The sequence below is a fragment of the Anabrus simplex genome, chromosome 1 (genome assembly GCF_040414725.1).
Source record: "Anabrus simplex isolate iqAnaSimp1 chromosome 1, ASM4041472v1, whole genome shotgun sequence".
In the NCBI taxonomy this organism is placed as follows: Eukaryota; Metazoa; Arthropoda; class Insecta; order Orthoptera; family Tettigoniidae; genus Anabrus; species Anabrus simplex.
Genome location: NC_090265.1, coordinates 984,641,069 through 984,667,943, shown reverse-complemented (window position 1 = coordinate 984,667,943; position 26,875 = coordinate 984,641,069). Strand labels below are relative to the sequence as shown.

At 36.0% G+C, this 26,875-nt stretch overlaps 1 protein-coding gene across 2 annotated transcripts in view; it reads left to right on the top strand.

The window, feature by feature from the left end:
- LOC136857848 (molecular chaperone MKKS) overlaps nt 1-12,223 on the top strand; it is a 67,871-nt gene extending 55,648 nt beyond the window's left edge. For both annotated transcript variants that reach the window (XM_067136829.2, XM_067136828.2), the window contains one exon: nt 6,074-12,223. In XM_067136829.2, coding sequence (XP_066992930.2) covers nt 6,074-6,496 — 423 coding nt within the window. In that variant the 3' untranslated portion in view covers nt 6,497-12,223. The remainder of the gene's footprint in view (nt 1-6,073) is intronic.
- The last annotated feature ends 14,652 nt before the right edge of the window (nt 12,224-26,875 follow it).

The following is a 26,875-nucleotide window of genomic DNA, read 5'->3' as shown; positions in this document are numbered from 1 at the left end:
AGTACAAGGGTTGCAAGCAGGGGTGTACCTACTCGTAAATTTCCCAATACTGGAACGTTTGATTATGTATCATAGCCATAGGTGGATGGTTACACGAAAATGTTATGAGAAAAGAACGCATTTATTTCGATGTATACCATTAATGAGAACAAATATTATTAACTTTTTTTTTTTTTGTGAATTAGATTCTCAGTGATTCATTTTGTCACCATTTGCCTGCACGTTCTGATACCAGTGGACCCCTGGCTGCAAGGCTTCGAAAGCTGTACTAGAAAACAAGTGTGTGTGGTGCCAGTATTTCCTGACAATGATGCTGACGAGTAATAACTTACAGCCTTACATAGATCAAATGAGAACTGGTAATATGTCGCTGGTGAATAAATTGTACATTGTCTCACGACCATCTTGTCAAACTACCTATAAGCCATGCGTTGTACGTATACCAGTATTATTTATTTATTTATTTATTTATTTATTTATTTATTTATTTATTTATTTATTTATTTATTTATTCATTCATTCATTCATTCATTCATTCATTTATTTATTTATTTATTTATTTATTTATTTATTTATTTATTTATTTATTTATTTATTTATTTATTTATTTATTTAATTAATTAATTAAATTTTAAAAAACGATTTTTGTGTTGAAAATAAAGGATGCGATGATTGCACGGTGGCGACGGTTATGCAGTGAAATATGGTACATACAATGTGAGATCTTTTCCAGCTACTACATTCAGTACAATGTGAGGTACAAAAGATTATCCTGATAATCAGCTTTTGATTTGAAGTGTGAAGAGTGTAATTTCTTCACAATTCTAGTTTATGTGTCTTCCCATCAACAGTACAACACCCACAATTGAAACGTAAAGAATTATTTACACACTGCCTCTTGCCGAATTCTGATACATATTAGTCATACTTACACATTAGTTTTATACTACTCACACTGTTGACTAAGAACACACACGTACTCATTGGTATATGCTTTTTCTTTGTTGGCCTGTAAGTCGAGCAATGATGTGTATCCAGAACATCCCTCTGTGTAAAGTAAGGGAATATGTGGGCTGGGAAATTAAAACAATGATGTAACACAGCAGTGTTTTAACCCTAGAATACTTACTTAAAATTGACGTGTATGCGTCATATAACTGTGCACGGCTCCTTCCCAGTTACCCCTACCTGACCACTGCCCTGCAGTGCTTTTACTGATCAATGTGGGTGATTCGCCATAGCATTGAGATGTATCAGTGAGGAGTGAGTGCCGGAAGAGTTCATGTTCGGTAAGCTACTGTGTTATATTTTTCTTTACGTATTGGTAGTACGTACATACAGTATGGTATGTAAAAGTTACATATTATTAGTATGTAACAGGTACTTTGATGTCATATGCAAGTGGGTTAGGCATATGGCTTTCCAAGACACAATGGATAAATAAAGAGAGAAACAGGAGGAGATCATTTGCTGTATTCGTGATGAGCTGGGTGCAGGTGAGAGAGGGGAAGAGAACTGTATAGAAACCTAATCTGAGCACGACAACTCCGATAATGATCCAAACTATTTACCCAGTGAAGATGGTTCTGAAGATAAGCTTGACTGCGATCCATATTTATGAGCTGTTGAAATTTAGCAAATTGAGCGGCCATTGAAAGGGAAATCTCAAAAAGGAACTCGGGAACTAGGAAGAGAATAATAAAAGCGACTACTTCAAACAGCTCAGTTTCAATCTCTCAGAACAGCTTTTTGTTGTCTGTGAAGTGGATAAAGGATGGGCATGCATGGAAAAAAACAGCTGCCAGAAGAGAATGCAATTCACATTTAACCTAGACCTACGTCGAACATAGAAGTTGATCCACTTAGATGTTTAAATGTAAACTTAAAAGCTTTTCCGTCTGTCGAACACACAGTTTCAATATAAATAATACATTATAATATACCTGTTAAAAAGCCCACATTATTAAACAAAGAATAAAAATACAGACTAATAAACAAAGAATGACATGTTTTGTTTTTAAAAGAACCTTATCAGATTCTATCAAGTCATTCAACATTTGGAAATATTTGTTTATTTCTGTCCAGACATCTATGAATTTGAAATTTGGAACTTAATAAAGCCCTGCTTTTTCACCACTCCAGCATACAATGCAAGGCATTTGAAAAACTATTGCTTTTTCATTGGCTTGAATCCAAACGGTTGCCAGTCCGCTGTCCCTCCATTATGTTACGCCTCCCACTCTGGTCAGGTCAATGACATGCTGCACTTCCCCTTCAGGTGCTTTACCCTTTTTTATTATTACTTTTTATTTTTTGTTATTAGTGTGTTCTTATAAGTTATTTTTAGTGATAAATGATAACCTAAACGATCGTCTCAAGGCAAAGACAGTGTGTAAATTGAGAGAATTTACTACAGATAAGTATATTCCAACCCACATTCCAGACCTTTAAGTCAGAGATTACCTCATGTGGGATTCATTAAGTGCTAATGCAGAAAGCATAAAATGTTGTCCAGATGTTAAGTAGGAAGAATAGGGGTAAAATTAAAACAAAAGAATTATTATTATTATTATTATTATTATTATTATTATTATTATTATTATTATTATTATTATTATTCAATAATTGAATAATGGATTCAAGCTAATGAAAGAGCAATGGTTTCTCAAATGCCTTGTATTGATGGTTGGGGTGGTGACAGGCAGGGCTTCATTAAGATATGTTCTAAATTTCAAATTCATAGATGCTCGGACAGAAATAAACATAAATATTTCCAAATAGTAAATGTGATGTGATAAAACCTGATGACGTTCTTTTAAGAAACACGTCATTCTTTGGTTAATAGTGTGTGTTTTTATTTGTTGTTTAAAGTGTTTTTTAATAGTTATGTTATAGTGTAATAATTATATTGAAATTGTGTGTTGACAGACTTGGAAAGCTTTTAAGTTACATTTAACTGAGTCAACGCTGAAAAGTATGGCTTTCTTATTAACAAATTTACAAACTTAGGTCTTTTTGAATTATTCTTTACTAACAACATAATGCAAACCATTCTTCTAAGAAGGAGTGAAGTAATATGCAACTTTTCTATGGAAGAACTACAAGCACTCATTGGTCTCTTCATATTTGCAGCAGCTGTCAAGAAGAGTCAATCACCCTCATTCATAATGTTTGATGACTTTGTATGTGGTTCTTGGTACCGAGCTACCATGTCCAATGAGAGATTTAATATTTTAGTCAACTGCTTACGTTTTAATGAACAAGCAACCAGGAAAGAGCTAAAACAAGCAAGCATGCTTGTTCCAGTGAAAGGAGTTTGGGATACATTTTTGGGGAAGTGCAGAGTGAATTTATAAACCAGCTTCATACTGCACAATAGACAAACAGCTCATAGACTTCTGCAGAAAGTGCCCATTCAAGGTTTACATTCGTAATAAACCTAATAAGTATGGAATTAAAATCATAATGATTTGTGACAGTGGGACTCGTTACATGATAGATGCTATACCTCAGCTGGGAAAAGATAGTACTCCAATGAGAGAAGCCATGGCTTCCTATTGTGGACTTTTTCTACTACCTACGGGTAAAGTAGTGCATAGCTTGCCCTTGTAATTTATGATGTTCATGATATCTGTGTTGATTTCCAAGTTTCAGTAGCTTTAACTTTGTTTTGGACACTTTCATCTAATCAGTACTTACAGATTATGTTATACAACTTTATTCTCTCTCATTTACAGTAGAACTAGTTTCAGTCTGTTGTCCACCTTCAGGTGCAATGTTAAACTTAAGAACCATGCATTACAAATTATAAGTAATGATAAAAGTTCACATTCCTTTTTTGGTGATGTCTTCAGGAATTAAATGACACAGTTTCAATGTCCATTTTGTGACATTATAAAATCTTTGTTGTTGTCCTGCAAATTTGTGAAAACACGTTAAAATACAATTTAAAAACTTAACTTTCACTCGATGTTTTACACCAATTTTAATAATGATTATTAAAGTTTTGCGCTACTCAGTTGTATCTTCAAATGAAAGTAGCCTCTTGTTTACACTATAATGTTGCCGATGGAATACGTAAGAGGCAACAATCTCCCCTATACCCCTGTTTTGATTTGGATACATTAGTTTTAAATGGTAGCAGTTGAGTGTTGTCAAAGGTGGAAGTCCTCAAGAAATTTCTTGTTGTTTCACGAGTCAGATGCACCAGCATAAAAATGCAAAAACAGACCATGCTTTATAATTGGGTTTCCAAAAACTGAATTTTGTGAAAGGAACTCTTTCTTTCTCGTTTTGACTTTCTTGCCGGTGTGTTACAAGATGACTCAGTTGTTCATTCATTTTACATGCACCAGTTTTACAAACACAATCCCATGAATTCTTGATTGACCTACACAGTATGTTTGTGAGACCATGGCAACAGAGAAGAATTTCTGGATCCGGTGTGGGATTATCTCAGCATCTTAGGAGCATTATATACACTGTCCTTGGTCAGGAACAAGACACTGCAACAGTTGAACAACAGACAGGGAAGAGGAACTATTGCTCCCTCTGCAGTTACAAGAAGAGATTCATGATTAGGACCTACTGCTGCAAATGTGACAAGCCAGTCTGTGAAGAGCACCTGAAAAAATGTGCCGACTGTGTTAAGTAAAATGTTTCTGAAGATAACATTCCCTCATGAATTTAGTGAATTTATCAAATGCTCCATTCCAGGAAATGTTAGTATAGTAGTGAGTTTTGAGTTATACATTTAATGTTGAGCAAAGGAAGTTTGACTATGATATCAATAATTACTGTTATTATAGTAGTCAGGTAAGGAACTGTATACACATTAGTTGTTTGATGAAATGTAAGCATTCCTTATTCTTAAATAACTGGCTACTTATTGTTTTAGTGTAGATATGCACATGCATGTAAATTTTATGTATGTTAGTATTGGGCAACTAATGAATAATATTTGTATTCTAGGGTTAAGAGGGGCTTTGTGCATCATAAAAGTTGGTTTTGAAAGTTCCCAAATCTGTCTTTTAGAAGTGAGAATGAAAACACACACGACATGTTAAAATTGGCTCATATTTTGTCTTAGAATGGAAATATTTTTTGACCAAGTTTGTATTTCTTAAGCTTCAATAACATTCTTTATTTGTATATAGTTAAATGCAGGGGTTCTATCTCAGCTTTATAGTGAAAGTGTAGGTGTTGAAAGTTAAAAAAAAAAAAAAAAAAAAAAAAAAAAAAAAAAAAAAAAAAAAAGAAAATTCCGGCTGCAACTAGATCTGATAGAAGATATTGTTATTACTTTCAGACTCAGGCCACCAATTTCCATTAACACCTTTCTTTCTACTGGACCATTGTTGGATAGTGTAATCAGTATTGTCACAGTGAATTTATTGATTAATATTGTTCGTTGGGTATTGGCATACATCATTATTTGGGTTAGTTAAGAAAGAGGTATACGGAGCAGGATGGCTGTGTTGTTTGGGTCACGTAGCTTTCAGCTTGTATTCAGGAGATAGTGGGTTTGAATCCTACTGTTGGCAGCCCTGAAGATGATTTTCCATAGTTTCCCATTTTTACACCAGACTGTAGGCTACCTTAAGTAAGGCCACAGTTGGCTCCTTCCCAGTCCTAGCCCTGTCTTATGTAATTGTCATCATAAGATCTATGCTGGTGCGACATAAAATTAATAAAAAATGTAGTAGTAGGATTTCAACTATTTATGGTCACTGAAAATGATTTTACAGAATTGTATTAGAGCCCTCTAAGCAGTAATTGCAATTCTTTATAAAAATGTATTGTTCCACTAGAAGTCTTTAATGCAAAATGTGGCAAAGTAGCCTGCAGTTGTGCATTTTGCTCCAGTAATTGATTCAAGGACTTTAATGTAGTGTAATTGAATTGGAGAATTTATATTCACTGGCCTTGAAAACTGGAATATTTTGTAATTGAAAGCCCAGTAGCATGTGGGAATGATTTAAGACTGGAAAAAAGGCAAAACAGTCTAATGTAATACAGGCTATTCAGTGCCCATTTAGAACATTTTCAAATGATTAATTATTTGTGGTTTCAGATTTTTGATGCACAAAATCCTTCAGTGTTCCAACCAGAACAGTTACGTTTTGCAGTAGGATGGCTCCAAAGAACTCTGCTCATCACAGCAGGTTTCAAACAGACTTCTACTACATCTCTGTCCATTGACTCCATTTACTATCATTTGTGGCAACAAAAGATCCATTGTTGCTGTGGATTGGTTGCTGCTAGCCAAGTGGAAGATGATAGAGGACAGTGGATTGAACTGAATTCCTCTTTAGGGAGAGGCATGTTGTTACCATCATCAGCTAACCTTCGTGATGAACCCAAGACCCCTGTGGTATTCCATGATAATGCTGTACTTGAGGTTTATTCCAGTAAATATAATGCTCTTAAGTTAGCTTTGGAATCTTGCTCGCACATGTTAAGTATAGGTATAATTGTTTATAAACCCTGTGTTTGAAATGAATTGTTCCTTTGTCTTAAATATCCCTTTCTTCAGTTATATTGAGAGTTTTGAATTATCCTGATTTTACATTTACAGTAAGTATCATAAAAGTTATTTAAAAACTGTGCATATTGATGAACATCATTTTTCTTGTATGATTATTGTTTATTTCAATGTACGCTCAATTAGGTAGACAATTGTCAACTTGGAGAAATGACAGTTATGTTGAAAATGTAATCATTGTGATGCTAAATGACCTGTACAAGTCAGTTGAGGAGTCCGCAGATGGTAAAGCACTAGTTTTCTGAGCCCTAGTTTGATCCTGGCTCAATTCGATGGTATTTGGAGGTGTTCAAATACACCAGATTTACAACACGTTGAAGAACTCCTGTGCGACAAAATTCCATCACCTTGGTGTCTCCAAAAACCATATTTACATGAATAATTCCTGCATCGTAATTTTAGGAAGGTTTATTTTCAAAAAAGTAAACTGAACTAATTTTGACTTATTTTATTAGAAAAGTGATTTAAAAAGTGTACAAACAGTACATGAATTAATCATAAACAGCACATGAATTACCAAAGCACAGGTGTCACATGAAACAAACAATGTAACAATACATTAGGCAATAACCAGTATAATTATTAATAATGCTAGATACATTATAATAGTACAATTGCAGCAGCATCCAGCCTCCTGCAATAGAAAATTTAATTTTGCATCTTTAAAATAAGCAGAAATATATCAAATAAAATATAGATACTGTATGTTGATACCAGTAATTATATGCTCCCTTACCTGTATTCATTTTAGCTTTTGTCATAATGTATCTGAGTGGCTCAGATGATTAAGGCACTAGCCTTCTGACCCCAACATGGCAGGTTTGATCCTGGCTCAGTCCGTGGTATTTGAAGGTGCTCAAATACATCAAAATCCATCAGCCTTGTGTCGGTAGATTTCGGGGCATGTTAAAGAACTCCTGAGGGACTAAATTCCGGCATCTCGGCATCTCCAAAAACCGTAAAAATGTAGTTAGTGGGACTTGAAGCCAATAACATTATTATTACTTGTGTCATAACTGGCAAAATCTCGTCCTTTTCCTCTGCACGCTTCATCTGCTATCCAATCTTTGTACAGATGTTTCCCTGCTGCCTTAAAAGGCTGGTTAATGTATCCGTTGAGAGGTTGGAGAATGGATATCAGATGTCCAGGAATTATTAACAAGTCCGTTCTACCTCTACTCAAAACATTTTTCATGTCATGAGTAGTGTGCCCGTGAAAACTGTTTAAAATTAGCATGTTTTTGAGATTTAGTAACTCTCTAGGGTACCGTTGCCAAACCTGCTTCACCCAGTCTGTTACTAGGTCATTATCTGTCCACCCTTTAGGTTGTGCTTGTTTGATAATGTCTTTCACATTTATTTTTGGAATTTTATTCTGTTTAAATACAATAAAAGCAGGTAGTTTTCTTCCTTCTTTGGCTACACAGAGCATAAACATACACCTTTGCTTTTCATTCCCACTATTTCTAACCATTATTATGGACACACCTTTCTCTTCATAGTATAAAAATAGATAATCTGGTATCTGGTCCGTGTTATGTTTGTGAAAGTATATGCGAGTTTTTGTTGCACAAATTTATTACATATTTGAAGATGTTCACCATTTTGTCTTCATAATATGCTGGAAGATGCTGCTAGATGGTAGTTTTTCTTCAAGAACTGTAGCCATTACTAACATAAACTCACAAAAGTCATCCACGGCTAGCTTTGAATCCCGTAACACCCTGTTCTTTTACAGTCGATAAGGTTTCAAGGTGGCACATTTCACTCATAGTGGCATATCCTAATTGTCTCTTTTCTTCAATATACATCATAATCTTGCTTCATTGTAAGGAAACTTTGCTTTCTGTTCACGAAATGCTCAGCAGTTATTACTTGTTTAATGAAGCCGTATTGGTTTTTATGCCTGTCATGAATACAGTTCTCGTCCATGTCTTATTTTATTCCTGCAGCATGATTTTCAGTTTCTTCTGCATCTTCTGTAACCTGCGGCTTTTCTTTGGTCGTGAAAGACCTATAACACAAATCTTTTGTTGCCATCTTAAACACATAATTAACTTCAACTGATGCGCTACAGAAGAGTGAAGCCACATATACACATATTTCCTATCTTACCAACTTTGTTTAGATTTGTACATATTTGTAATAGTTCATATATTTGCTTCCTTTCAGTCGCCAGGTATTTGTCATCTCCTTGCTAGCGGCAAACTAATGCAACATCAAAAACTAGGTAACCAGGAGTATATTTGCCAACCTTGAAACCTAATTTGCCTCCAAATTTTGAAAATTTTTTGCAAGAAACTGGACTCAAAGAAATATGTGTCAGGAGGCTTAGCTACCTCAGGGATGTAGTGAGAAGGAAAGGTCTAGAAAAATGGCCTTGAATCATTTTCATGTAGCATCACGTCAGTAAAAGGAAAGTGCCATATCGTAAGCAATGTTGAAGCATTGGGCTAAGGCTAGTATAGAACAGGTTGTATTGCACCCGCCTTTGATGATGTATTTACAAGACTGTCGACAGCCTCAAGTCTGCCTGACGACTTCAAGCGATAATATTGACAGTCGTGTTTTGTGACTTCAGTCTATAATCGCCCCTTGTTTCAGAGTAGTTCACAAGTTATTTTGTTTCAGAGTAGTTCACAAGTTATTTTGTTAATGTGTTATACAAGTGTTATATACTGAAGGAAGAAGAAAGTCTTCGTCGTCTGTTAAGTGTGGAGTGTTCATAGTATATAAAGGATACATGTTGTGAAATTTCAAGTTTGTATGCTTATTAATTTATTTTGTAGTAATCTGCAATGGCAGGAATGAGATGTACTGTGGCTTTGTACACAAACAATCTCACTAAAACAAAGCAAAACTCCAAAAGTACACACACAAAAAAAGTTACACTTTTCCAAAAGATATTATAATTAGACAAACATTAGTACAGTTTTCCAGAAGAGATATGGAGTGGAATCCTAGAACTTCGAGAAGGAAGCGACCTTGGCTTTAATTAAGGTACAACCTGGTGTGAAAATGGGAAACCATGGAAAACCATTTTCAGGCTGCTGACAGTGTAATTCAAACCCACAATCTCCCTAATGCTCACAATGGCCCAAACCATGCAGCCAACTTACTCGGTAATAAACAGACTGAAAAGGGAAATTCTTAAAACTAAAACGTAAAAGAACTGATGAAACCAGAGTGTTTAAAAGAGTTTGTGGAATAATTAGCATAGTTTTCACGGAAAATCAAATATTATTCTGTGTGAGAAGAAGAAAGTTAAATGGACAGACAGTGATATCTTTAAGCATATAATGTCACTCTTTGTCGGGGCGGTCTACATTGGGAAGGGATTTCCTCTGTGGACATGAACTACGGAATCTTCTGAGTTGATTTTAGAATTTTAGTTGTTGCTGGTTCATCCCTAAGCAGTAAATTTAAAAAAATGCTGTTCTTTTTTATGAGTTGAAAGTAAGAAGTGAAATGGAATATGGTTATTTGTGAAGAAGATGGAGCTATTGCCCCACTTTTATGTGTGTGAATAATAATGTTTTGCAGACTTCTCACGCTGTGGAGGTTACCTGTGTATGTTGGTTTTGATGGGAAGGTTTGCTGTGACCTTTAAAATATTGTACAGTATTCATATTTGTAAAATGGGGAAGATCAGTTACAGAAAATTTCCTACAGTCAACAAAGGGCATTACAAAAAGGTCACAGATATTCAAATACTCATAATAAAATGTCCAAAAAATGAAAAATCTTATTTTAATTTCTTAAGTATTTTGTATTGAGGTATACACTCACAGACAATGAGCATATTAATTAGGAAATAATTTCTCGCACTTGTCTTACAGAACTTGACAAGTTTAAATTTGTGGAACACAAATTGTGCTATATTTTGTTCTTCCTGATATTTTTATCATTTGTTACTTTCTCATCTTGTGTTCCCTGTGTTATATTTTCTCTAAATCATTTTATATTTTGGTTAGATTTTCTGCTTTGTTCTAGTGAGTTAATTGTTAAAGAACTTCCAAACAAGAAGTCTGTCAATTAACAGTACATTGTTATTGGATATAATTTGTTGGATTTTTACTGTTGCCATAACATTTGTTACCGGTAATTGGGTATAATTCTGAGATAAAAGATTGTAACTGGTTGAATGTCACGATTTTATAGGTAATTGTCAATGTATATCTGTCACTTTCAGTCCAATAATTACAACAGTGGTTTAAATACATAATTAGCTATCGTTACCTTTTGCGATTGCCTTTACTGTCATGGTAAGTTTCCACTCTTCCGTCCAGCCATGGTCTGGCAATGATGTCATACAGCATTGTAGCACTGTTTCCAGTGGCCTTACGGGAATGAGGCAATCTGTCCTCTACTAGTCTTGGCTTTGGACTTTGTCTTAGAGAGTTTTTACTTAAGATGGTCTAACAAATGTATTTTAATTGTAATATAATGCAGGTTTGAATGATACTCTACTGTTGACACAAATTCAACTTAATTTTCACAATACGTTAAGACCATGGAAAGTGTTTTTCATTAAAACCAGCAGAGAGAAGTTCTACATTTATGAGATAACACTACTTTGAATAACAACAGAACAGAATATGAGCAGTGAAAAGAATACAAGAACATGGTTTCCAAAAATATGGTACTTCCAGGCACTTTGCACATTGCTAGAAGTGTACCTTGGCTGAAGGAGACTGTTTCAAAGAAAATGTTCTGTAAAAGTTACTTATTTGTTTGTAATAAACAAATATATGGACATTTTTGAGGCTGCTATGTATTATCTAGGATGCTTTTCTTCTGAATTAATACATTTTAAATCAATATTTACTGAAGAAACATAGAAATTATAATTACATTGAAATATTCTCATATTATCCATAAATAATAAACTCCATTTTCTCAATCAAAACTACTTTTTTTTTTTTAGCATCGAGCAAGTGGCTGTGCAGTTTGGGTCGTGTAGCTATCAGCTTACATTCAGGAGATAGTGGGTTCAAACCCCACTGTCGGCAGCCCTGAAGATGGTTTTCCGTGGTTTCCCATTTTCACACCATTTTCACACACTTAAGGTTCCTTCCCAGCCCTGTCCCATTGTTGCCATAAGAGCTATCTGTGTTGGTGCGATGTAAAGCAAATTGTAAAAAAAAATATTTTTAAAAATTTTAAAAAGTTAGCTCTGCTGGTTTAGAGAAACACATTATATTTTGTAATTTACTCTTGTATTTTGCCAGTGCTCTGTACTTTTGTAATTTTTTCATAGTTTATATCTCCTTCGTCCAATTATCCCATAGTCAAATTCATGTATGTCAGTTGTTCTGTGGAACAACCTTTTAGTGAATATGGGCCGATTAAACAACAATCAGTCATCATCTTTAATTAATATATGTTAATGTAGTACTTGCCCCTTATTCTTTCAGCACAAAGAATATAATTTTATTGAATTCTTTAGAGTTTTCCATTCTTTAAAGTACAAAATGGTTGTTTCCTGAGCAATCACTAAATACAGTAATGGTTTCAACTTATGCATAGTACATTTAAATCTCTAAACATTTTGAGAGTTAAATTTTATTCATATGTATTAAAATTTTGGTATGTATTATACTTCCTCAATGATACATGATTTCTTGTTATTTGTAGTGTTTTTAGAAGAATAAATTGACTGAAAGTCCTTTAGAAAAATCCTTTGTTTCTAAATTTTTGATTTATTGTTTCATTTTCATGGCATACATTTCAGTATAGGATTGTCTTTTGGGTTTGTGCTATTTAAAACTGTTCGTAAACTTGATGTTAATATGTAGTAAACCCTAATCTGTGTCATGACAAAGGCCTCAAAAGAGATACAACATAGTGTGATAAGAATTTTTACTCCAGTTATGCCTTTTCATCTTCGTCTTTGCCCTCATTTTGTGATCATTGATGACGTCCTGGTTGTAGAGCTGCTGCTTCTGCAGATCCTGCAGGATTAGCAGAATGCAGTTGCACTTTGTTGTTGGTAGTTGCTGTGTTTCAACACCAGTGGAGCCGTAAAGTAGTCGTCGTGTCAACTGTTGGATCCAGCTTTTCCTAGACCTTCCTCTTCTTCATGATTATGATACTGAAAATGTATTACTAGACAAAGTGTAATCACCCTTATATTTACATAAGGAAATAAGTAATCAATTTACCAAGTGTTAACTGGGAAGGACAGCTGAATCAGTAAGTGATGAAACCAACTAGAGGGAAGAATTTTCTAGGTGTGGTGCTGATAAAACCAGATGAGCTCAGAGAAACTGAAGTGATAGACGGTATAAGTGATCAAAAAGCGGTTTTAGTTATAGTTAAAAACGAAAAGAAAAGAGGGTTATAAAAGTAGGACTATTAAGTAGTGCCATATGGTTGAAATGAGAGGTATGAGGGGAGTTTCTAAAAAGTACTTATGGTAAATGGTCAAAATAATACAAGTGTAAGCAGCCTATGGGATGGGTTTAAAACAGTTCTCAAGGAGTGTGAAAACAGGTGTGTACCTTTAAACATGAAGAAAAGGTAAAGGATTCACTGTATTATAACAGAGAAAGAGTTTAAGGAGGAGGTGCAGGTTAGAAAGAGTTAGGAATGTTTGCGAAAGTAAGGAAAGATTGAAGGAAATTACTACAAAACTAAAGCAAAAATGTCAGCTAAGAATAACATGATGGCAAGCATAATTGCCAGTCATATGAGTTTTAGTCAAAACTGGAAGAATATTCAAGAATCGTTAATGAACAAGGGGAATATGTAAAGATAGTTAAAGAAAAATGTTCAGGTAGAGTGTTACTACTCCTACCACTACTATTACTGTTAATCTCCTTCACACAATATACTTTAAATTGCTTGGGCGCCAGTTGCTGTAATAAGCAACAAAATTCGGAGAGCATGCCTCTTATCTCAATTATCTCAAGTCGTGAGGTGATAAACTCGCACATCTGGCAATATACAGGAATATGGATCAGGACAATAGTAGATTATGGTTGCATTTCCACAATTGAGGATTGTACTTGGAAATAGAATCACTTATTATTATTAAAGGAAAACTGAATTTATGACTATACTTTACGTCACAATGAACTAGCATTGCCGATTTTTAATTTAACACTAAAAATATATCCTGTGAGATTTGTTGTTACATATACAGAAAATCTGATCCAAATAAAGAAAGCTATTTGCATGAGGGCCCAGGAGATGACCTGGGGGAGTCATTAATTGAATCTGGCTAATAAATGGGGGTGAGATGCAAATATAAGAATTCAACAAGAGAGTTCTCTTAGCCTCTCTCACCCTAATTCTCCACAATTCTCCACAATTCTACCTACACGTACCTCTGTTAAGCTGAGCAACCCACCGGAAGGTTGGGTATCAACCCCAGCGGGAATCTGGGTCAGCGAGCCGACAGGATGTGGAGGACAGTGGAAGGCAACGGGAAACCACTACTGGCAGTATCTCCCAAGACGTTCATGAGATGGACCCCTTTGTGAAAGATTCCGGAGGTAAAGATTCCCCTCATTCAGATCTCCGGGAGGGGTGTACAACGAGGTTTTTAAAGTAAGGAAGGAAGGAGAAGAAGAAAGAAGAATTATTGTGGTTAGGGGCGTGGAATGTTCTAACCCTTTTATAGGAAGGAAAATTAGAAAACGCTAAATATGAGATGAAGAGAAATAATTTGGATGTACTTGGAATGTGTGAAGTGAGATGGGGTGGATGTAGAGAACTAGAAAGCGGTGACTTTCGAATGTACTATTCGGGTGAAGATAAAAATGGATTGTATGGAGTTGGAATACTGATTAGAAAATGACTGAAGAACAAAGTTATGAAGGTTGAATATATCAATGAAGGATTATGATGATAAGACTGAAAGGGAAAAGAAAAGACTTAGTAATCATTCAAGTTTTTATGCTGACCTGTAATCATTCTGATGAAGAGTGTTATGAGAAGATAGATCAGCTCATTGAGAAAGAGGAAAAGATTGCATGTATTGTTGTAATGGGTGATTGGAATGCGGTTGTTGGTGAAGGATCAGATGGTAAAACCATTGGTAAATTTGGATTGGGAGACAGAAATGAGAGGGTAGAAAGGTTGATGAAATTCTGTAATGAAAATTGCATGGTGGTTGGAAACACTTAGTTTGACTACCACAAAAGGAGAAGATATACTTGGATATCTTGATTAGATGACAAGAAATATCAAATTGATTATATAATGATACAACAATGGTACAGAAACTGACAAAAGAATGCTAAATGTTACCCAGGAGCAGACATTTATTCTGACCATATATTAGTTGTAGCAGAGGTACTAATTAAATTGAAAATGGTATGGAAAGGAAAGAAAAGAGAAGAAATTAATATTGAGAAACTGAAAGACAAAGACAAGTGTAGAGAACCAGATGATGAGTATTGTAACAATAATACGTTAGGAAATGAAATAGAAAATGTAGAAAGGAGATGGGAAACTTTTAAAAATGGGATAAAGGAAGCTTGGAGTCAAGGAGAGGAAAAGGACAAAGAAGGAATGGACAACGTCAGAAATGATAAGTAAAATGGAGGAACGTAGGAAATGGAAAACAGTAAATGCAGAAGAAGGAAAGCGTAACTGCAGGAATATAAATAATGAATTAAGAAGAGAAACAGAGAAAGCAAAGAAGAAATGGTTGACAGAAAAGTGTGATGAGATAGAGCAACTGGAGAAAGAAGGGAAATATGACTTGTACAAAGAAGCAATAAATATAGTATTCAAAGAAAAGAGAAGGAACAACAGCAATAAGGAAATAGAGGCTACAGATGGCACAATGATATACAAATCCCAAGAAATAATGAAAAGATGGGAAGAATACATATGATCGGGACAACCGACCAAATGAAGAACAACTTGAATTAAAGGAGGAAGATATGGTTAAAGGGGATGATAAAGGGGAAACCATACTGAGAAGAGAGATCGGAACATCATTGAACGAGATGAAAAATAGAAAAGCAATGGAAATAGATGAGATTCCTGTTGAACTGTTAAAAGCATTAAATAACGAAGGAAGAAAGGAGTTGATTGGATTATGTAATCAAATATACATGACAGGAAAATGGCCAAAGTACTTTAGTGAAATCATCTTAATCCCTACGGAAAAGAAAAAGAACAGCAAAAAATGTGAAGAACATAGGATATTGAGTCTAATTTCACATGCAGCCAAAGTCTTACTGCGGACGCTCAACAGAAGGATATATGGAAAGCTGAATAACTTTATAGGTGAAGAACAGTTTGGTTTCAGGAGAGGAGTTGGAACAAGAGATGCCATTGGACTTCTGAGGGTGATAGGAGAGAGGTACAGAGAGAAAAACAGGAAGGTTTATGCTGTATTTATTGACCTTGAGAAGGCTTTTCACTGTGTCAGATGGGACAAATTGATGACAGTGCTGAAGAAACATGGAGTGATTGGAGGGATAGAAGGCTAATAAAGAATTTGTATTTAAACCAGAGAGCAAGAGTGAGATTAGGAGATGAGTTGAGTGAAGAAATTGAATGAGGAAGAGGTGTAAGACAGGGCTGCTCTTAATCACAGACACTGTTCAACATCTATCTCGAAGAAATAATAAATGAAAGTTTTAATGGAAAAAGTGGAGTTTGTGTTGGAGGTAGGAGAGTAGAATGTGTAAGATTTTCAGATGATATGGTTGTGATAGGAGAAAGCAAACGTGAAACGATAAAAATGTTAGATAAACTCAACATGAAACTAGAAGAATATGGAATGAGAATTAATAAGAAGAAGACCAAAAGTATGATAATTGGAGGAAAAGGTAGAAGTTATCATATTAGTATAGGGGGAGAGGAAATAGAGCAAGTCAGTAACTTTAAGTATTTGGAAAGTATGATCAGAGATGATATGTATTGCACGACAGAAATTAAGAAAAGAATTGCCATAGCAAAAGACGGCTTTAGGAAAAAATCAAAATTACTTTGTGGACCACTAAACAAACATTTGAGGAAAAGACTTGCTAAGTGTTATATTTGGAGCATAGCGCTGTATGGCGCAGAGACTTGGACATTGAGAAAGGAAGATGAGAGAAGAATGGAGGCACTAGAGATGTGGGTATGGAGGAGAATAGAACGAGTGAAATGGGAAGACCGGGTAAGGAATGAGAAGGTATTACGAAGAGTTGGAGAAGAACAAAGTATGTTGCAAATAATTAGAAGGAGAAAAATGAACTGGATCGGACAGTGTTTGAGGAGGGACTGTTTACTGAAAGAAGGAAAAGAAGGAATAGTGAAAGACAAACGTGGAAGAGGAAGGAAAAAATATCAAATGTTGGACAATATCCAAGGAAATAAATATTCGGACATGAAAAACTTGGCACAGGACAGGCAACAGTGGAAGAGGTTTATCCCATGACAAGACCTGCCATAAGGCAGAATACCTAGATGATGATGATGATGATGATGATGATGATGATGATTGGCATGAACTTGAATTAAACTATGATATTGCTGCTGATTATATTCTTCTTCATGTTATTTATGCATAACATGTCTGATGCTGTAATTACCTGATGTCTGCACACACCGCTGTTGAACTTGAAATTCTTGAAAAAACCATCAGGTAGTAACGGGAAGCCGTCTGCTGTTGTCTTCTTATCTAACCTGGAGTTGACGTACATTCCCTGTCCAAGTGTAGTGACCTTCAATGTGGTTACGTCCACTCAATATTTATTGTTAGAAATTGGAAAACTTTATTGAAAGAACCTGTAATATTTAGGCATACCATCTAGTTTCACACGTCCTGATAGCTAATATAGAGACTGTTGAAAAAAATACAACAGTTCTATGCAATGTTAGATGTATCTACATTAGATTCAATTCTCAAACAAAGTTTGCGAATTGCATAGTAGAATTCAATAAAGAATTCAAAGTACCATGACGACTGTTAACTGCATATATCGGTTAAATTCAATATATATTTCCTATACCTCTGCAGACCACGGCACTAAATCTCTGGTGAATCTACTGAAATAAACTTACATTGCAAAGTTCTATCTCACAAGTTGATGCTGCTGCTTCACTATCAGCCCAGTACCAGTCTCTACTCAGATCAGACCACCACTCTTACACCTCCTCGACGATTCTTAGACCTCTTCAAACACCTCTTAGAACACTTAGACCACTTCTTAGCTCTGACTACCGCTCTTAGACGGGCCAAGTATTCTTACCTCCGCTTTTATAAACTCGTGATGACCACTCATCTCCCTACTATATGGTCATCCCTTCCACATCGACACACGGTAGCTGGCGAATATGGACACACTATCAAAACCACATGGCCACGCACTATACAAAAGTAGTCATGTGTCATACTGGCTTGCCCCCGTGTACAAACAATGACTATATAGCATGTGTCAGCGGAAAATTTACTTGCTTAATACAGCCTTGGTTAAATATAGCCTTGGTTGCAAAGTATTATGCCAGCTCACCTACCCACAGTTACAAGTCACAGCATGATCATTTCAAATCAACAAATCTCATTTATGTACAGAATAATTACAAACAAAATTCCCTTATCCTATGATTAAATGACATAATATGTGTGATACCTAATTATTTTACAGTCTAAATGATGAAAATCAGAATATAAAATCTAATGAATTGGGTCAATTAATAATAATAATAATAATAATAATAATAATAATTGCTGAATGAAATCTGAAACCCTGTTGTACGGTTACAAGAGGAGGTGACTTAATACTAGCCAAGTACTGAAATTTGCATATAATAATAAAGATATGTGTATACAAAATGATGCAAAAGCTGAAAGGTGGAAAAGCATCTGGAATTGATAAGATTTATGAGGATGTAGTAACGGCAATGGGTTGGAATATAACTGTAGTACCATATGGATTGGAGGGCAGTGATGGGCAATGCTCTCCCTAGAGACCCTCAAGACTGACGTCACAGATCTCAAGACTCTCATGAGAATCTTGAGGCCAATTGCGCTGTGCTGTGATCTGTGCCATGTCCCAATAACTACAAGCATAAGCTTGATAGTATATCATCAGCAGTTATTGCATGAAATAATTCTCATATGGAAACATGTATGCCGATAAATTTTTCAAAAACCTGGATAAGAACTGCATGTTCAACAATGAGTCCCTTAATACCATTAACGAAAGTGAAAGAATATCAATATCTTAAACCATTCAAGGCTTATTTTAGGCGGACATCTTATAACGGAATAAACCTGCATAATTTGTGAATAATTGTAAATAGGCATAGGATGTACACCTACCTAGATAACTTGCAGTTGTTGTCGACAGGGTAGCTTCTTTGATGCAGACCAGGCCCGAGGTGTTCTCTGTGACGATTCCCCTTCAGTGATATTATGTGTTTTTAAATGCCGGACAATCCCACAAGTATTTCTGTTGACTTATTTTGCTTCTTTTGAACAAACAACACAGGGAAACTGCAAAAACCAATGTGGCATCTCTTCAAAATAATCCCACGTCCACGACTTATGTTGTATTTCAGACATAGTCTTAAAAGTTGTTGTATACATCTAGACACAATTACACATTGCACTGTCGTATACCAAAGTACTTAATTATGACGCAAATACTCTATACCATTGTAAGGAATTATTTCTTTCATACCGAGCTCGATAGCTGCAGTTGCTTAAGTGCGGCCAGTATCCAGTATTCAGGAGATAGTGGATCTGAACCCCACTGTCGGCAGCCCTGAAAATGGTTTTCTGTGGTTTCCCATTTTCACACCAGGCAAAAGCTGGGGCTGTACCTTAACAAGGCTATGGCTGCTTCCTTCCCACTCCTAGTCCTTTCCTGTCCCATCATCGCCATAAGACATATCTGTGTCGGTGCAACGTAAAGCAACTTGCATACTTGTATTTCCTCATCACCATAATATCGGTAAACACAAGCACTGGTCAAATGGATATTGAATGTGGGGTCTGATACATTATGAGTGGTAACAGTGTACACCTACAGTAGCTGTCATTTTCTGTACTTAGCCTACTCATTAATGTACTTACCGCTGCATACAATGCCAGAATGTGTATCCTTTATAATTATGTTATTCTGTGTCAAAATAGACCTTGGTAGAAACGAAGGAAATGAATGCCCTAGTTGCTGGTTGACACGTACTTACGGAATGGAGAAGGCTATTCGCATACTTAGCACAAACAACATTCAGCTCTGTCTACCTATAGATCTACAACATGCTTCTCGCCGCACATTGCGGGGACAACGCTCTTGAGATCTCTCGAAATTCCTTGCGAGAAACAGTGCTTGCACTATTCTCGAGAAATCTCGAGACCTCGTCTCAGACTGTCCATCAGTATTGGAGAGTTGTTAAAGTAGCCTTTACCGGGCGGGTTGGCTGAGCGTGTAGAGATGCGCTGCTGTGAGCTTGCATCCGGGAGATAGTAGGTTCGAATCCCACTGTCGGCAGCCCTGAAGATGGTTTTCCGTGGTTTCCCATTTTCACACCAGGTAAATGCTGGGGCTGTACCTTAATTAAGGCCACGGCTGCTTCCGTCCAACTCCTAGGCCTTTCCTATCCCATCATTACCATAAGATCTATCTGTGTCGGTGCGACGTAAAGCCTCTAGCAAAACAAAAAAAATAGCCTCAGTGTACAAAGAAAAGGTTGATAAACATAAAATGAATAATTACACGCCAGTCAGCTTGACATGTGTTGCGCATAAGCTCTGGGAAAGCATTCTTCCTGATTACATTAGACACATTTGTGAAATTACCAAGTGCAGTTCAGGATTTGAGCAAGATGTAGCAGATATTTTAGGTTCAAGTCAAATGGACTGTATCTCTATTGACTTATCCAAGGCTTTTAATAGGGTGGGTCGTAAGAGACTATTGAGGAAATTGAGGGCTATTAGACTAAATTTCTAGAAAACAAACCTGGGAGAATTGGAGTAGGTGAAGCATTATCTGATCCTGTAATGATCAACCCTTGAAGTGCACCTGCATGATTTATGTTGGGATGTTAGACTCATTATTTGTCATTACAAATAAGTTTTTTTAAATTGAAAATTTGATCTAAACACGAAACACTTATTTACAATGAATTGTGAATAAGCTTTTTATTGAAAAATCTGCACTAAATGCTTATTTACATATTTATGAATTATGAATCAGCTTTTTATTGAGAAATATGCACTAAGCACTTATTTACATACTAGGGCACGTTTTTGTCTCACTGAGAAACCTTCTGGACTATTTGTCATTATGAATAAGCTTTTTTTTTCTTTTGGAAAATCTACACTACACTTAATTACAAATTTATGAATTATGAATAAGTTGTTTTGTTGAAATATCTGCACTAAACACTTATTTTCATGAATTATGAGTAAGTTTTCTATGGAAATATATGCACTAAACATTTATTTACATACTTGGGGAAATTTTGTCTCACTGAGAAACCTTTTGGACAATACTCTACAGTGACCCTACACACAGTTTCTCTTCCCTGAAATACAGTCTGCACAGGATTCCACCATGTGGTCCTTGTAGATTGACTTCCCACAGTTGGCACAGCACTTCGTAATCTTGCGAACTCTGCCTGTAGGACAGTAGCAGCTCCTTCCTCCTTACCTTATGATTACTGGTTCAGTTGATTCTTTAGATCCAATCAGATGCTGTATTTTTGCCTGGATAGGTTTCAGCAAGGTATTGATTGTTGCCCTTTTATTGAGATAGTCATCCAAGAGACTCCTTCCAAGGTCTTATAGGAAGGAATGGCAAGTAACTTTTATTTTGGTGTTTTCCTACACAGTTACTTGTGCATTGATGCCACTCACATTCAACAAGAAATAGAAGATTGTCAGTTGCCAATGGTTGGATCTATGGTTCACTGAATAGATTTGCTTCATTTGATTTACAATTTTGATGCTTGCTTTAGTATTGTTATGAAAGCTGTTCATTTCAGGCTTCCTTGTTTCTGGAGTTGCTGTGTCTATGGAAGGAGTTTTATGCATTGTTGATAACCAAGAGTGCACATGTTCCTTTTGGCACATAGAGAGCAAGGCTCATCTTGTTCTTGCTGAAACCAATGCAAAGAAATAAACCAGTTTATTCTTGACTTTGATGAACTCCTTAGGTACTTCCCTTTTATTCTTCCTGGTAGTCACAATCAGGGTCAGTTTATTATGTCACCGGGTGAGTTGGCCGTGCGGTTAGAGTCGCGCAGCTGTGAGCTTGCATTCGGGAGATAGTGGGTTCGAATCCCACTGTCGGTAGCCCTGAAGATGGTTTTCTGTGGTTTCCCATTTTCACACCAGGCAAATGCTGAGGCTGTACCTTAATTAAGGCCACGGCCGCTTCCTTCCCACTCCTAGGCCTTTCCTATCCCATCGTCGCCATAAGGCCTATCTGTGTCAGTACAACACAAAGCAAAAAAAAAAAGAAGTTTATTATGTCAGAGCATATCTTATGCTAAAGTATACTGGTAAACCAGTTGTCGACAATTATGTTCCTTTCAACCGATGATATGGGGGCTGTCAGTTGCTTGACAATGTTACTTGCAGCATTACTCATTAGTGAAAGAATTTTAGGGCGCCAGTACAGCAAACATGTAAAGAACACTGAACTTCACAAGTTGAAACCCAAACAAACTATTCTGATACACGCCTTCACTTTAGGATCCAAAAAGAAGTGATCATTGCACGAGTTCAGTGTGGATCTTGCCATGACATTAATCCAGACTAGAATCCAATTCCACAAAGTAAACAATCCTGCATTCAAATCATTCCTTGATAAGTACATGCAAAGGTCAATACTGGATGAGAGGTCTACGAGAAATAATTACGTACAGCCAATTTGTGAGAACGTCTTCGAGAAAATAGAAGAGGTGGTGGCAAACATGAAGTGGAATTCATTTTAGATGACACTACTGATGACCTGCAAAAATATATTTTGAATCTATTTCCATTATCTGGTGAATGGGTGAAACCTATACTTTTTAAATTGTATCAACTTGAGAAGACAAATGCCTGCAAAATAATGTAATCATTTAGTGACTCATGTATGAACCTGTGGCCAAAGGGCATACAATATGAAAGTCAGGCTTGCGGTGACTTTCTTGTGTGGAAACTTTGATAAAATGAAATGCTTAATACATGCCCTAGACTCAAAGGACACAGCAGCCATCAAGCAGGCCCAATAATTACTCAACAACAAAGACTTGGAGTTGGAACTTTATGCAGCACATGGCTACAAGTATTTGCCTGATGTTATTCAGAGTTTGGAAGAAGTTGATTAGTGACCGATTTGCTAGGACAAATTCAAATTAAATTTGAAGAACAATCCAGATGTGGAAAACTTTAACTTTGACTGAACTTCCTTTACGAGTGCTGACAAGATATGCACCATTGGTTTCTGTTGATGTAGAGTGGAGTTTCTCTGTATATAAGGATCTCCTGAGCTTAAAGCGCCAGTGACTTACTGTCAAAAACATTGTTGTGTGTAATCCAATAAGTTTATTAATTATTAGAATCCAGCAAATGGAGTAAGAAAATTTCATGTAACTGGTTTAAACCTTAATAATGTGATTTCATCAACACCTTTTTTTGCACATTTGTGTACATATTTTCAGAACCTTTCTTCCCTCTTTTCTGACCATACTTTCCACCTTAAAAATCCTTTCCCTACTGATTACGTAGCCATCAGGTTGTGTTCCCATGTTTGATGTGAAAAATGAGATAGAGTCCATAAGCATGAAGAATTTTAAGCCATACTTTGCCAGCGTCGACTTCATAATTACAGTACTTTAAAGCTACAGCAGCCATGAAATACTTACAAATTCTCATCTATAGTTGCATATTCAAAGATTTTGTGTGCAGATTGGCCATTTCTTACAAAAGCTTCAAATATTTCCCTCACATGTGTCATTTTATCTGCTCTTCTTCTTCGTCCTGAGTAGTTCTGTCATCAAACCTAAGAGAATTCATCAGAAAATGCCGTTTCCTTGACATATTGTGAATTACAAGCTCTATACCAGTGCCATCCGATGCCCAAATGCCTTTTGTGTTCGGATGTGCACATTTTATTATGCTAATAATGCTTTGATCTCTTCTGCATCAGTTACTGTGCCATCACATTCCCTGAAATATTGTTGTCTCTTCATATTTATATACTGTAAATGTTAGTATAATTTACTATCTGATCTACAATTCCTTCTGTAAATAACAAGCCCCAAGCCTCATCAGCACTTATCACATTTTTAGCTATTTGTCTTACACCAGGTCGCTCTGTCAAAATATAACGAACACATGTTCTTCCTTTTATACCAGATCATACCATCTTTCCTTTTCAAGCAGTGTCATTGTACCCCCACAGGAATGTCATCTTCAGAAAGGTTTATAGATCGTGAACTACCTCATCTTCTGACATATCCTGACCACTTCTGCACTTTGTATTGAGTTTGAATCATGATCACTGTCTTGTACACATTCCTCTTCTGATGAAGACATCTCCACCAACAACTTTCTCGTCTGATGCTTCAAAATAAGCTTCAGTTTATTGATCTGTCAGTCTTCTCCCTCTGTTTATTTTTGATATTACACTGTTGTCTAGGGATAAAATCTGGTAATGTCTAACAAGAAGAAAATTACCAGAATCTCTCACCAGGAAAGTGAAAATGGTCTATAACCATTGTCAGAGCTATAGGGAGTGGATATTTGGATTGGTTTGTGACAACTAAGGGAGTGCAACAAGGCAGTGCATTGTCATCGTTATTATTCATCACTGTAATGGATAAAATCATAAAGAGGGTGGGTGAACAACAGAATTCCAGAAATGATTCTAAGGTGTTTGCTTTTGCAGACGGTGTAGTGATATGGGGTTGCACAGACGATGAATTACTGCAGAAACTAAACACCTGGAACTACCAATTTAAAATCAGTCCTACAAAAACAGGAGCAATGAAAGTGAGCAGACAAAGAGGAGATATAAACATTATGCTGGATAGAAAGAAATTAGAAGAAGTCAGTCATTTCCAATACTTGGCAACATCGTAACTCAAGATGCCCAAATCTCAGCTGAAATTACCAACATAGTTCAGAAAGGAGCCCATTTTTAGTACCAAGTCAGGAACCTTCTCTGGGACAGTTGGGTGCCTTTGATATATAAGACAACTCTGTATCAGACCTACTTCATACCAGTAACAACATATGGACTGGAAACATCCACCATGAACAGAAGGGATAACAGCAGACTTTAGGCTGCAAAAATGAAATTCTTGAGATCAATGCTGCAGAAAACAAGGTAAAACAAGATCAGAAATGAAATGGTGCAAAGAGATGTCCATATGGAACTGCTTTGTGAAACTCTAACAACACCAAGATTGAAATGGTTTGTTTATAACTGTTAGGTTCTTCAGCCTGCTTAAACTAATTTTGAATAAATAAATAAATAAATAATGTATGATTATTATTATTAACGGGAGCACTAAAAATAAAACACATATAAGTAAAGTTCAGTGTGCCACTGACTTCAAGAACGATACATGTCATTCAATTTGAATTAAGTTGTTTCTTTTTCAGTTATAATTCTGTTATCGTATGTTTTCTTTTTCTAGTAGTTTATAAATGCACTTATTCAAAATTAATTTTGGCAGACTGAAGAACCTAACAGCTGTAAATTAAATGACTAGGGGAGCCCACCAAGTGTAACAACCCGATTTCCCAAAAACTTCGCTCAGCGAAAGAAGGGCCGAAATAACTGAACACACGGTTCGGCTTATCTATAGATGCTCGAACGTTTCTGAGAAAATGATGTTGGAAGTTTTTGATGTGCTTTATGTGCTTTGTAGAGTTTAAATAGTTCAACTGACATGATGGCTCAGCAGCTATCGCCACGGCTTCACTCCACATAAAACTGGAGGACCCATGGCTATGATCGTGGTATAAACCAAAAACCAAACCAAATTCCATGGTGCTACAGCCGTTATGGGTCTTGGCCTACCAAGCAACTACTGCTCAGACCAAAGGCCAGCAGTTTACGAGGTAACACTTGACCAGTCCAACAAATCCTCTCGGTTGTTATCCTTGACTTTCTAGACCACGGCTGCTATCTCATCATCAGATAGCTCCTCAGTTGTTTTAACATAGGCTGAGTGGACCTCAAACCACCCCTCAGATCCAGGTAAAATTTTCTGACTGGCCGGAATCAAACCCAGGGCCTCCGGATAAGAGGTGGGCTAGCTACCCCTGGACTATGGAGTCAGTTATGTAAACAGCAGTGATGTAAAACTATAAGCTTGTTTATTAATTTATATCAAAATGAAATACCAGCTGTGTTTTAGAAAGTACTTTTTTATTCCTCTAAGAAACTGAAATCAGCTTTAAATTTTCTAATGGATGGAACTAAATGTGTTCAACAAAGATTGAGCTGCATGCCCAAAGGTCCTTTTAATATATTTGATATAATTTTGTTTCATGTAAAGATAACTAATAAATCTAATAAATTTTGCACAAGCTGAATATTAAGTGAAAAAACAAGAAACAGTAAAAGCAAGAAAATTACTGAAGACTAATTAAATGCATGTGGAAATGGTTTTTAGCTACTGAAGTATATATCATTTTTCAGTAATTTCACTATTAGTCAAGGCATCCATTCAATGCTTACAGGAATTCTGTAACACTAGTATACTTACATGAAATGTTGTTTAATAAACTGCTGATGGTGCAGGATGATAATTTGTGATTAGAAGATTATAAACTGTATTTTTTGACTGTATGATGAATTCTCATTGTCAGGGTAGGTTGGTTCTGCAACAGATCTACCGTCAGCTGTCGTACGTTGTCTAGGCATCGCTGAAGAGGCATGCTATGGAAATGAGGAATGAGATAAGTTTCCAGTTACTTTCATCACCAACCCAGAAGTAGCTATTACATATTGGTCTTGCAAGTCCACCGAAATGTATACACCAACCAACCATATGAGCGACATCTTCACACCATTCACCACACGGACTGACTGCACAAGGAATGATGTTACTAGCATTGCTCGTACCTCAATTACTTTCATATTATCAAAGACGAAGTTGAGATTGAGAGTGCTCTATGAAAGTAAGTTCTTGATTAAGTGTGAAAATACAGTTTGTGGATATTGTCTGGAAATTATGATCATTAGTGGTTTTCATATAATACAATACAGCTGAATTATGAAATATTTGTATAATCTTGAATATTTACAATATTTTAACAACATGGGATTAATTAGTACATATTTGATATCATAAAATACAATTTAACCTACTATATATAGGCAATCTGACAAAAAGGTTGACAGAGTCTTTGTTCTGAAGGAAAATACA